Source organism: Coregonus clupeaformis, chromosome 3, assembly GCF_020615455.1.
Source record: "Coregonus clupeaformis isolate EN_2021a chromosome 3, ASM2061545v1, whole genome shotgun sequence".
NCBI lineage: Eukaryota > Metazoa > Chordata > Actinopteri > Salmoniformes > Salmonidae > Coregonus > Coregonus clupeaformis.
Window position 1 is genome coordinate 5,590,799 of NC_059194.1, and position 14,015 is coordinate 5,604,813.

Here is a 14,015-nt window from a genome sequence, read left to right on the forward strand (position 1 = left end):
TGGAGGGAGGTAGTGAAACGATAGAGGGAGTGAAGGAGAGATGGAGGGAGGGGAGTGAACGAGAGGGAGTGAAGGAGAGATGGATGGAGGAGGTAGTGAAAGATAGAGGGAGTGAAGGAGAGATGGATGGAGGTAGAGAAACGATAGAGGGAGTGAAGGAGATGATGGAGGTAGTGGAACGATAGAGGGAGTGAAGGAGATATAGATGGAGGTAGTGGAACGATAGAGGGAGTGAAGGAGAGATGGATGGAGGTAGTGAACGATAGAGGGAGTGAAGGAGAGATGGAGGGAGGTAGTGAACGATAGAGGAGTGAAGGAGAGATGGAGGAGGTAGTGAACGATAGAGGGAGTGAAGGAGAGATGGAGATGGAGGTAGTGAACGATAAAGGGAGTGAAGGAGAGATGGAGGGAGGTAGTGAAAGATGGAGGGAGTGAAGGAGAGATGGAGGGAGGTAGTGAACGATAGAGGGAGTGAAGGAGAGATGGATGGAGGAGGTAGTGAACGATAGAGGGAGTGAAGGAGAGATGGATGGAGGTAGTGAAACGATAGAGGGAGTGAAGGAGAGATGGAGGGAGGTAGTGAACGATAGAGGGAGTGAAGGAGAGATGGAGGGAGGTAGTGAATGATAGAGGGAGTGAAGGAGAGATGGATGGAGGTATTGAACTATAGAGGGAGTGAAGGAGAGACTGATGGAGGTAGTGAACGATAAAGGGAGTGAAGGAGAGATGGAGGGAGGTAGTGAACGATAGAGGGAGTGAAGGAGAGATGGAGGGAGGTAGTGAACGATAGAGGGAGTGAAGGAGAGATGGATGGAGGTAGTGAACGATAGAGGGAGTGAAGGAGAGATGGATGGAGGTAGTGAACGATAGAGGGAGTGAAGGAGAGATGGATGGAGGTAGTGAAAGATGGAGGGAGTGAAAGATGGAGGGAGTGAAGGAGAGATGGATGGAGGTAGTGAACGATAGAGGGAGTGAAGGAGATATGGAGGTAGTGAACGATAGAGGGAGTGAAGGAGAGATGGAGGTAGTGAACGATAGAGGGAGTGAAGGAGAGATGGATGGAGGTAGTGAACGATAGAGGGAGTGAAGGAGGGATGGAGGGAGGTAGTGAACGATAGAGGGAGTGAAGGAGAGATGGCGGGAGGTAGTGAACGATAGAGGGAGTGAAGGAGAGATGGATGGAGGTAGTGAACGATAGAGGGAGTGAAGGAGAGATGGATGGAGGTAGTGAACGATAGAGGGAGTGAAGGAGAGATGGATGGAGGTAGTGAACGATAGAGGGAGTGAAGGAGAGATGGATGGAGGTAGTGAAACGATAGAGGGAGTGAAGGAGAGATGATGGAGGTAGTGAACGTAAGGAGAGATGGATGGAGGTAGTGAACGATAGAGGGAGTGAAGGAGAGATGGAGGGAGGTAGTGAACGATAGAGGGAGTGAAGGAGAGATGGATGGAGGTAGTGAACGATAGAGGGAGTGAAGGAGAGATGGAGGGAGGTAGTGAACGATAGAGGAGTGAAGGAGAGATGGATGGAGGTAGTGAACGATAGAGGGAGTGAAGGAGAATGGATGGAGGGTAGTGAACGATAGAGGGAGTGAAGGAGAGATGGATGGAGGTAGTGAAACGATAGAGGGAGTGAAGGAGAGATGGATGGAGGTAGTGAACGATAGAGGGAGTGAAGGAGAGGGATGGAGGTAGTGAACGATAGAGGGAGGAAGGAGATATGGAGGTAGTAGAACGATAGAGGGAGTGAAGGAGAGATGGAGGAGGTAGTGAACGATAGAGGAGTGAAGGAGAGATGGATGGAGGTAGTGAACGATAGAGGGAGTGAAGGAGGGATGGAGGGAGGTAGTGAACGATAGAGGGAGTGAAGGAGAGATGGCGGGAGGTAGTGAACGATAGAGGGAGTGAAGGAGAGATGGATGGAGGTAGTGAAAGATGGAGGGAGTGAAGGAGAGATGGATGAGGTAGTGAACGATAGAGGGAGTGAAGGAGAGATGGATGGAGGTAGTGAACGATAGAGGGAGTGAAGGAGAGATGGATGGAGGTAGTGAACGATAGAGGGAGTGAAGGAGAGATGGAGGGAGGTAGTGAATGATAGAGGGAGTGAAGGAGAGATGGATGGATGGAGGTAGTGAACGATAGAGGGAGTGAAGGAGAGATGGATGGAGGTAGTGAACGATAGAGGGAGTGAAGGAGAGATTGATGGAGGTAGTGAACGATAGAGGGAGTGAAGGAGAGATGGAGGGAGGTAGTGAACGATAGAGGGAGTGAAGGAGAGATGGAGGGAGGTAGTGAACGATAGAGGGAGTGAAGGAGAGATGGATGGAGGTAGTGAACGATAGAGGGAGTGAAGGAGAGATGGATGGGAGGTAGTGAACGAGAGAGGGAGTGAAGGAGAGATGGGGATGGAGGTAGTGAACGATAGAGGAGTGAAGGAGAGATGGATGGAGGTAGTAAAACGATAGAGGGAGTGAAGGAGAGGGATGGAAAGAAGAATGATGGAGGTATGAGAACGATAGAGGGAGTGAAGGAGAGATGGAGGTAGTGAAACGATAGAGGGAGTGAAGGAGAGATGGATGGAGGTAGTGAACGATAGAGGGAGTGAAGGAGGGATGGATGGAGGTAGTGAACGATAGAGGAGTGAAGGAGAGATGGATGGAGGTAGTGAACGATAGAGGGAGTGAAGGAGAGATGGATGGAGGTAGTGAAAGATAGAGGGAGTGAAGGAGAGATGGATGGAGGTAGTGAACGATAGAGGGAGTGAAGGAGAGATGGATGGAGTAGTGAAACGATAGAGGGAGTGAAGGAGAGATGGATGGAGGTAGTGAACGATAGAGGGAGTGAAGGAGAGATGGATGGAGGTAGTGAAGATAGAGGGAGTGAAGGAGAGATGGAGGGAGGTAGTGAAACGATAGAGGGAGTGAAGGAGAGATGGATGGAGGTAGTGAACGATAGAGGGAGTGAAGGAGAGATGGATGGAGGTAGTGAACGATAGAGGGAGTGAAGGAGAGATGGAGGGAGGTAGTGAACGATAGAGGGAGTGAAGGAGAGATGGAGGAGGTAGTGAACGATAGAGGGAGTGAAGGAGAGATGGATGGGAGGTAGTGAACGATAGAGGGAGTGAAGGAGAGATGGATGGAGGTAGTGAACGATAGAGGGAGTGAAGGAGAGATGGATGGAGGTAGTGAACGATAGAGGAGTGAAGAGATGGAGGAGGTATGAAGGAGTGAAGGAGAGATGGATGGAGGGAGGAACGATAGAGGGAGTGAAGGAGAGATGGATGGATGGAGGTAGTGAAACGATGGAGGGAGTGAAGGAGAGATGGATGGAGGTAGTGAACGATAGAGGGAGTGAAGGAGAGATGGATAGTGGACGGAGGGAGTGAAGGAGATGATGATAGAGGGAGTGAAGGAGGGATGGAGGGTAGAATCGATAGAGGGAGTGAAGGAGAGATGGATGGAGGTAGTGAACGATAGAGGGAGGGAAGGAGGAGAAAAGAGGGATGAAGGAGAGATGGATGGAGGTAGTGAACGATAGAGGGAGTGAAGGAGAGATGGAGGGAGGTAGTGAACGATAGAGGGAGTGAAGGAGAGATGGATGAGGTAGTGAACGATAGAGGGAGTGAAGGAGAGATGGATGGATGGAGGTAGTGAACGATAGAGGGAGTGAAGGAGAGATGGATGGAGGTAGTGAACGATAGAGGGAGTGAAGGAGAGATGTATGGAGGTAGTGAACGATAGAGGGAGTGAAGGAGAGAGGATGGATGGAGGTAGTGAACGATAGAGGGAGTGAAGGAGAGATGGATGGAGGTAGTGAACGATAGAGGGAGTGAAGGAGAGATGGATGGAGGTAGTGAACGATAGAGGGAGTGAAGGAGAGATGGATGGAGGTAGTGAACGATAGAGGGAGTGAAGGAGAGATGGAGGGAGGTAGTGAACGATAGAGGGAGTGAAGGAGAGATGGATGGAGGTAGTGAACGATAGAGGGAGTGAAGGAGAGATGGATGGATGGAGGTAGTGAACGATAGAGGGAGTGAAGGAGAGATGGATGGAGGTAGTGAACGATAGAGGGAGTGAAGGAGAGATGGATGGAGGTAGTGAACGATAGAGGGAGTGAAGGAGAGATGGATGGAGGTAGTGAAAGATAGAGGGAGTGAAGGAGAGATGGATGGAGGTAGTGAACGATAGAGGGAGTGAAGGAGGGATGGAGGTAGTGATCGATAGAGGGAGTGAAGGAGAGGATGGATGGAGGTAGTGAACGATAGAGGGAGTGAAGGAGAGATGGATGGAGGTAGTGAACGATAGAGGGAGTGAAGGAGAAGATGGATGGAGGTAGTGAAACGATAGAGGGAGTGAAGGAGAGAGATGGATGGAGGTAGTGAACGATAGAGGGAGTGAAGGAGAGATGGATGGAGGTAGTGAAACGATAGAGGGAGTGAAGGAGAGATGGATGGAGGAGGAAGGAGTGAGGAGTGAACGATAGAGGGAGTGAAGGAGAGAGATGGAGGTAGTGGGAACGATAGAGGGAGTGAAGGAGAGATGGAGGATGGAGGTAGTGAACGATAGAGGGAGTGAAGGAGAGATGGATGGAGGTAGTGAAACGATAGAGGGAGTGAAGGAGAGATGATGGATGGAGGTAGTGAACGATAGAGGGAGTGAAGGAGAGATGGAGGGAGGTAGTGAACGATAGAGGGAGTGAAGGAGAGATGGATGGAGGTAGTGAACGATAGAGGGAGTGAAGGAGAGATGGATGGAGGTAGTGAACGATAGAGGGAGTGAAGGAGAGATGGATGGAGGTAGTGAAAGATGGAGGGAGTGAAGGAGAGATGGATGGAGGTAGTGAACGATAGAGGGAGTGAAGAAGAGATGGATGGATGGAGGTAGTGAAAGATGGAGGGAGTGAAGGAGAGATGGATGGATGGAGGTAGTGAACGATAGAGGGAGTGAAGGAGAGATGGATGGAGGTAGTGAACGATAGAGGGAGTGAAGGAGAGATGGATGGAGGTAGTGAACGATAGAGGGAGTGAAGGAGAGATGGATGGATGGAGGTAGTGAACGATAGAGGGAGTGAAGGAGAGATGGATGGAGGTAGTGAACGATAGAGGGAGTGAAGGAGAGATGGATGGAGGTAGTGAACGATAGAGGGAGTGAAGGAGAGATGGATGGAGGTAGTGAACGATAGAGGGAGTGAAGGAGAGATGGATGGAGGTAGTGAACGATAGAGGGAGTGAAGGGAGATGGATGGAGGTAGTGAACGATAGAGGGAGTGAAGGAGAGATGGATGGAGGTAGTGAACGATAGAGGGAGTGAAGGAGAGATGGATGGAGGTAGTGAACGATAGAGGGAGTGAAGGAGAGATGGATGGAGGTAGTGAACGATAGAGGGAGTGAAGGAGAGATGGAGGAGGTAGTGAACGATAGAGGGAGTGAAGGAGAGATGGATGGAGGTAGTGAACGATAGAGGGAGTGAAGGAGAGATGGAGGAGGAGTAGAACGATAGAGGGAGTGAAGGAGAGATGGATGGAGGTAGTGAACGATGGAGGGAGTGAAGGAGAGATGGATGGAAGTGGTTAAAGATGGAGGGAGTGAAGGAGAGATGGATGGAGGTAGTGAACGATAGAGGGAGTGAAGGAAGGATGGATGGAGGTAGTGAAAGATGGAGGGAGTGAAGGAGAGATGGATGGAGGTAGTGAACGATAGAGGGAGTGAAGGAGAGATGGATGGAGGTAGTGAACGATAGAGGGAGAGATGGATGGATGGAGGGAGTGAAAGATGGAGATAGTGAAGGAGAGATGGATGAATGGAGGTAGTGAAAGATGGAGGGGAGTCTATAGGAAACAGCAGGGAAGCCCCCAGGAGGCCAGGCTTCCCTGAAGCTGATGATTAGCAGTCTGAAAGGGCATAGCATGCTCCTGCTGTGGTCTGGCCTGGGAGATAGAATATACCTGTGTCCAAAATGGGACCCTATTCCCTATATAGACCAGGGCTCTGGTCAAAAGCAGTGCACTATGTAGGGTGCAATTTGGAATGGAGCCACAGACAGGAAGGGTGCTCAACGAGGTGTATCTGAGAAGAGATTGAGGAGACAACAACCTTGACTTACTTAATGTACCATAAACATATCATCTGGACTGCTGATAAAGCATTAGCTATGCAGCTATGCTAACTCAGGTGCAGTACCTACTGTATGTTATGTTGTGCCTGGTCCCAGATAAAGAAATGAATCCTATACCTTTAACCCCAAATTATACTGTACAACTACAGTCGTGGTCAAAAGTTTTGAGAATGACACAAATACTAATTTTCACAAAGTCTGCTGCCTCAGTTTTGATGATGGCAATTTGCATATACTCCAGAATGTCATGAAGAGTGATCAGATGAATTGCAATTAATTGCAAAGTCCCTCTTTGTAATGAAAATGAATTTAATCCCCCAAAAAACACATTTCCACTGCATTTCAGCCCTGCCACAAAAGGACCAGCTGCCATCATGTCAGTGATTCTCTCATTAACACAGGTGAGAGTGTTGACGAGGACAGGGCTGGAGATCACTCTGTCATGCTGATTGAGTTAGAATAACAGACTGGAAGCTTTAAAAGGAGGGTGGTGCTTGAAATCATTGTTCTTCCTCTGTTAACCATGGTTACCTGCAAGGAAACATGCGCCGTCATCATTGCTTTGCACAAAAAGGGCTTCACAGGCAAGGATATTGCTGCTAGTAAGATTGCACCTAAATCAACCATTTATCGGATCATCAAGAACTTCAAGGAGAGAGGTTCAATTGTTGTGAAGAAGGCGTGTATAGGGCACCCAAGAAAGTCCAGCAAGCGCCAGGACCGACTCCTAAAGTTGATTCAGCTGCGGGATCGGGGCACCACCAGTGCAGAGCTTGCTCAGGAATGGCAGCAGACAGGTGTGATTGCATCTGCACGCACAGTGAGGTGAAGACTTTTGGAGGATGGCCTGGTGTCAAGAAGGGCAGCAAAGAAGCCACTTCTCTCCAGGAAAAACATCAGGGACAGACTGATATTCTGCGAAAGGTACAGGGATTGGACTGCTGAGGACTGGGGTAAAGTCATTTTCTCTGATGAATCCCCTTTCCGATTGTTTGGGGCATCCGGAAAACACCTTGTCCGGAGAAGACAAGGTGAGCGCTACCATCAGTCCTGTGTCAAGCCAACAGTAAAGCATCCTGAGACCATTCATGTGTGGGGTTGCTTCTCAGCCAAGGGAGTGGGCTCACTCACAATTTTGCCTAAGAACACAGCCATGAATAAAGAATGGTACCAACACATCCTCCGAGAGCAACTTCTCCCAACCATCCAAGAACAGTTTGGTGACGACCAATGCCTTTTCCAGCATGATGGAGCACCTTGCCATAAGGCAAAAGTGATAACTAAGTGGCTCGGGGAACAAAACATCGACATTTAGGGTCCATGGCCAGGAAACTCCCCAGACCTTAATCCCATAGAGAACGTGTGGTCAATCCTCAAGAGGCGGGTGAACAAACAAAAACCCACAAATTCTGACAAACTCCAAGCATTGATTATGCAAGAATGGGCTGCCATCAGTCAGGATGTGGCCCAGAAGTTAATTGACAGCATGCCAGGGCGGATTGCAGAGGTCTTGAAAAAGAAGGGTCAACGCTGCAAATATTGACTCTTTGCATAAACTTAATGTAATTGTCAACAAAAGCCTTTGACACTTATGGAATGCTTGTAATTATACTTCAGTATACCATAGTAACATCTGACAAAAAATATCTCATAACACTGAAGCAGCGAACTTTTGTGAAGACCAATACTTGTGTCATTCTCAAAACTTTTGACCGTAACTATACACTATGCTGTCTAGTCAAAGTCATTTAAAAAGCAGGTTATTCTGAAGCTAGTGCTATGCCAGCCTTACCAACACAAAAACGCCTCTGCAGAGATTTAATTTCAAACCAACCTCAGGGCTCTACACTGACCTTTTTTTACAAGGAGCACGTCTGTGCCTAAAATGAAAAATGTAGGCACACACAAAGGAATTCAGGAGCACAATGAAAATATATTTTAGGTATTGAAGCTAGCATCCTTAATTCTTCTAGGCGCCCTGGTACTCCTAAATACAAAATTCCAGGTCGCACAGCAAAATATTTAGGCATATATGTGAGTAAAAGCCCTGCACCCTACTTCTGTGACTGTTGCCAGCTGACCTACCCTTTAAGATAATGAGTTTGATTAAATTGAATCGTCATTGCTCTACCCTGCAATTATACACATCAGGGAGGGAGAGAATCATGTTGATGAGGGCGGTCCAGAGCGCCCCTCTATCTCTCTGTTGATCCCTCACATGATGATGATGATGGTGAGTCACTCTGTAGAGTCAGTTATATAACAGAACCCCTCGTCTCTCTTTCTGTTCTCTCTTTCTCTCTCGTTCCCGATCCCCCTCTCTCTCTTTCTGTCTTTGTCTCTCCGTCTCTCTCGTTCTCTCTCTCCCATCTCCCTCTCTTTTATCTGCCTGAGAGCTCCTTCCTCTTCACTGAGCAGGTAACACTCTTTCACATCGCTGTGCCAATAATAGCAGACAAGCCTGGTCCTGCATGCCCTCCCTCCCTCCCTCCCTCCCTCCCTCCCTCCCTCCCTCCCTCCCTAACCTCCCTCCCTCCCTCCCTCCCTCCCTCCCTCCCCTCCCTCCCTCCCTCCCTCCCTCCCTCTGTCCCCGCTAAACAGAGGGAGGTTGTATATGTTATGTGTGTTTTCTTCCCACCTCAGCACTAAGTTCTGATGTCATGATGTTGATGGTGGGATTGTAGGAAGTAAGGCAGTAATGATGTAAATGAAGTAAAATAATCTTTAACATTGCTGTTTATTTGTAGAGCTTTAAGTTAACGTTATACAGTACGGGCTTCATAATCAGAGAACCACGTTCTGTCAACATTATCAACATGTCAACAATGGATATAAAATGCTATGAGGCTGTCTGTGGAGAACAGTTTATTTGTCCTGTTTCTTTGCCATATCTGATTGGTGAGTGCCAGACATGTTTGGGATGACAAACAACGAAATAGGAGTTGGCTAATGAAGTACAAACAAACAGATCTGTGCTAACAGTCACTAACAGTTTAACAGTTGCTAAGAAGTTACCTGCTGCTAACAGTTTACTTGTTGTGTTGCTGGAGATGGTATGAGATTCTAACAAGTGGTGAGATTGTAGGAACACCCTACCATGCTGTGCTTCTGGAGGTGTGATGCTAATAGCGTGGGTCTGGAACTCCGCTATGTAGTGTTTACAGAGTGACTACACTGTGAACCACAAACCATTACAACAGGAGAGGAGAGGAGGAGGAGGAGGAGGAGGAGAGGGAGAGGAGGGGAAGTAAGAGGGTAGTGTGAGGTTGAAGGTAGGAGTGAGATGTTTTAGAAATAACCACAACAACAGGAGGGGAGGAGAGCAGGAATGAGAATATACAGTGCTGAGATTCACTGCTTGTTTTGTGTCTTTGGAATGAAGAAAAACAAACCAAAATGCTAAACATCATAAGATATTTAAAAGGCAGTGGTTATCATAGAACTGCTCTCTCTCTCTCTCTCTCTCTCTCTCTCTCTCTCTCTCTCTCTCTCTCTCTCTCTCTCTCTCTCTCTCTCTCTCTCTCTCTCTCTCTCTCTCTCTCTCATTATTAGAATGCTGCACAACACAGCACTTGACACAACAGGCTTCGAGCGTCTGAATTGATGTTGTTGACGTCCTGGTTAGAACAGCCATTTCCTAGAGTTTGAAGTAATGTGTTTTTTTTTTCATTTCTGGTTAAAACAGACAGTTCTGAGAGTCTGAAGTGATGTGTCGTTGACATCCTGCTTAGAACAGCCAGTTCTGAGAGTCTGAAGTGATGTGTCGTTGACATCCTGCTTAAAACAGCCAGTTCTGAGAGTCTGAAGTGATGTGTTGTTGACATGCTAGAGTTCAGGGTAGTTTGTGGGTTCGATTCCCACGGGGAGCCAGTATAAAAAAAATAATTATGCACTCACTAACTGTAAGTCGCTCTGGATAAGAGCGTCTGCTAAATAATGTAAATGTACAGTGTGAACATAAAGCTGCCTTGTGTGTGTGTGTTTGAGAAAGAGAGAGATTAACTGGTGTTTTTCTGTTTTCTGTCTGTTTGCTGTGTGAGCCACATGCCTTATAAGGCCAAAGATACATTTCCATTCCACAATAAATGTTGAATCTGATAATATCACGCTCAACAACTGGCCTTACTGACTTCTCCTAGCGGCCTTTAAAATTGAGAATTGGACTCAATGTTCATAAAAATCCTATATTGGAATTCAAATTTGAGAGACATAGAAAGAGAGAGTGAGAGTGCCTGAGGTTATAGGTAGGAGTTACACTACATGACTCCACTGTGAGTCCTTAACCCCTCAAACAACCTGAGGCCAACATTACTGCGTTAATAATGTTGTCTCGCATGTAGTCGTAAATAGCTCCATGCCTGATTGTCTAACAGTATCACCATAATGTCAACACACCCACTCTGAGATTACCGTAGATTCCTAGGCAACGCAATGAGAACGACAACATTAACGTCGTTACTAGCATAATGTGAGTGAGTGATAGGATGCCTCTGCAAATGAGTCAACATCTATTTTGAGTGGCTTGGTTAGGTAACGAAGTACCATTATCCTGAAGGCTGTGGTCTGTGGTCTGACCCGTTGGGAGACGCACCTCAGGTTGTCAGTACTGACTCCACACTAAACCTGACTCACAGACCTTTTCAGCTCTCTGTAGTTCTCGTGAAGTAGAGATGTTTAGTTAAAAAGGCCCCTTCTGTTGCGCGGTAGGCAGACTAGGCACACTATTTCTTCTTCAGAGTTCCTCTGTACTGTATTTCATAGCAAATGAATCATTATTTATAGTGAAGAGACTGGTTGAGGGCAGAAAGGAGCTCTGCTGGCTAAGACCATTGCTAAGACCATTGCTAAGAGCATCAGCATTTTTTGCTGTTCGCAGCATGAAATAACAATTACAGTGGCTTACCAGGTGAACCCCATACTTACCCCATACTGTAGATACCAGGTGAAACACTGAGTGTGTGGCCCAAATGGCACCCTATTCCCCATATAGTGCACTATTTTTGACCAGTAGTGCACTACATAGGGAATAGGGTACCATTTGGGCCACAACCTGCTACTTCATCACCTGGTATCTACAGTATGGGGTAAGTATGGGGTTCACCTGGTATCTACAGTATCGGGTAAGTATGGGGTTCACCTGGTATCTACAGTATGGGGTTCACCTGGTATCTACAGTATGGGGTTCACCTGGTATCTACAGTATGGGGTAAGTATGGGGTTCACCTGGTATCTACAGTATAGGGTTCACCTGGTATCTACAGTATGGGGTTCACCTGGTATCTACAGTATGGGGTTCACCTGGTATCTACAGTATGGGGTAAGTATGGGGTTCACCTGGTATCTACAGTATGGGGTAAGTATGGGGTTCACCTGGTATCTACGGTATGGGGTAAGTATGGGGTTCACCTGGTATCTACGGTATGGGGTAAGTATGGGGTTCACCTGGTATTTACAGTATGGGGTAAATCCCCTTTAGATTTGAATGAAACCTTCCATGCATATTTGCCCATTGTAGAAGTGCTGAAAAGTGACTTTTTGGACCTGAATGCAAAAACATTCAAGAGATAAAGGTGCTCAAAGTTGACCCATTTAGCCTACCCCACCATACCATGAGACGTCCATGTCGTCATAACTGGAAAATATAAATGGTTGAGATTGATATAATTAGGGCTCCTGAGTGGCGCAGCGGTCTAAGGCACTGCATCTCAGTGCTAGAGACGTCACTACAGACCCTGGTTCGATTCCAGGCTGTATCACAATCCGGCCGTGATTGGGCGGCGCACAATTGGCCCAGCGTCGGCCGGGTTAGGGGAGGTTTGGCCGGTGTAGGCCGTCATTGTAAATAAGAATTTGTTCTTAACTGACTTGCCTAGTTAAATAAAGGTTAAATAAAAAACACAAATAATAATTTAAAAGCTTACAAACAGTTTGGATCTAATGGCATTATTTTATCTATAAGTACAGAGATGACATCGTTGACTTTCCCCCAGAATTCAACCACCCCCAGGCATTTCCACAGCACATGCTGAAAAGTACCAAGGTCCGCTGTGGTGCAGAACTCACATAATGGCGATGGACTAATACCCATGTGATGTCTTTTTTGTGGTGTTCGATAGGTTCTATGACACATTTTATTAATTAATTAGTTGGTGATTGGGGTTTCTAGATGATATATTTTTCCATGCTGTCTCCCAATTTATTTGTCTGTCAGCAAGTGTTAAATATTTTTCCCATACAGTGGATAGAGTTAATGGTTTTTGTGCTGCTAGAATTAATTGACTATAGATGTCAGAAACAACTCCTTTTGAGGGGCGTCTGTCCGTTAGAAGTTTGACCAATGGGTGTACTGCTAATTCTGCTCCCCACGGGACCCCATAGGCTCGCATGGATAGGCGGAGCTGAAGTTAAAGACAAAATAATGACATTAAAACACTGGTGGATTTCCTGGAAATTGATGAGTCATTTCACATTGAATATGTCTTTGAAAGTATAAATACCCTTCTTAGACCAAGAATCTGATAGAAATGGTTTCTTACATGCTAAGAATGATTTATTACTCCATATTGGAGAGTATGAATGCCATTTCAGATTAATCTCATATTATTCTCTGTAGCTTTCCACACATTTACTGAGTACGCTATAAAGGCTCCAAACAATAATGCAAATTTTTTAGGAGTCAATCCAGAAAAGAATACATCTTGTAATCTAATTGGAGAAATTATTGACTTCTACTCTCTGGGTTTAACCAGGTCTTCAGGAAATTCATTTGGAATGATAGGTGATCATATTTTAGATTTGGAACTGCAAGTCCACCTGATGCTTTAGTTCTCCGTAGTGTTGCATATTTCATCTGGGGTCTCTTTCTCCTCCAAATGAACTTGTTTATGACAGAGTCAAGTTTAGACCAGTAGTCTATAGGAGGAGGCAGTTGTAACATGGAAGTCATCAAATTGATACGAGGGAGGACATTCATTTTAATAATTGAGATTCTAGCATGCAAAGAAGTGGCCATAGCGGACTATCTTTTTATGTCTTTTTCAATCTTTTTGAAAAAGTCACTTTCTGACCTCTTCATCCATGGGCAAACGTATGGAATGTTTTGTTTAAAATCGAAAGGGATGCTGTCAGTGTGATTGAATTCAAATGGATTTACCCCATTACCTTCATTCATATCCATATTTTAAATCAAACAGGATTATGTCCGTCCATCTTCCTGTTTCCTTCGCTCTTTCCTGCTTTGTCTGCTGTCTCATTTATACCACATAAAATGACCTTTCACATGTAACATGAGAATATCTTGGTCTTCCTCTGTCTTTAACAGGTCAGTTTACATGATATCTTCTCCGACTTTACTCTTTGATATCTTGGTCTTCCTCTCTATATAGGGTGAGAGGAAAAACACTATGGCAGTATACATATTTACATCCTGGTCTTCCTCCTCCTCCTCCTCCTCTCTGTCTATAGGCTGTGAGGAAGATGAGTAGTGGTGAAACTCCTCCCACCATCACCATGGCTCTGATCAACCCCCAGACCCCCTCAGCCTCTGCTGACACCAAACAGTCCTCCACTCAGCAGCTTTCCATCAGTGTGTGAGTAACACTGGAGTAACATGGTAGTAACATAGGAATAACATATGAGTAACAGCCTCTGCTGACACCAATCTGTCCTCTACACAGCAGAGTAACATAGTAGTAACATAGTAGTAACTCTAGAGTAATACAGTAGTAACATGGTAGTAACAAACTCCGCTGACACCAAGCAGTCCGCCACCCATGAACTCCGTCAGCGTGTGAGTAACACTGGCGTAACACTGGGGTAACACTGGGGTAACACTGGGGTAACACTGGGGTAACACTGGGGTAACACTGGCGTAACACTGGCGTAACACTGGGGTAACACTGG

General features: G+C 46.3%; 1 protein-coding gene across 2 annotated transcripts in view; it reads left to right on the forward strand.

The window, feature by feature from the left end:
- The window catches only part of LOC121539099 (E3 ubiquitin-protein ligase SH3RF1-like), an 80,326-nt gene that overhangs the window by 62,346 nt on the left and 3,965 nt on the right, over positions 1–14,015 (forward strand). For both annotated transcript variants that reach the window (XM_041847348.2, XM_041847356.2), the window contains one exon: positions 13,578–13,702. In XM_041847348.2, coding sequence (XP_041703282.2) covers positions 13,578–13,702 — 125 coding nt within the window. The remainder of the gene's footprint in view (positions 1–13,577; positions 13,703–14,015) is intronic.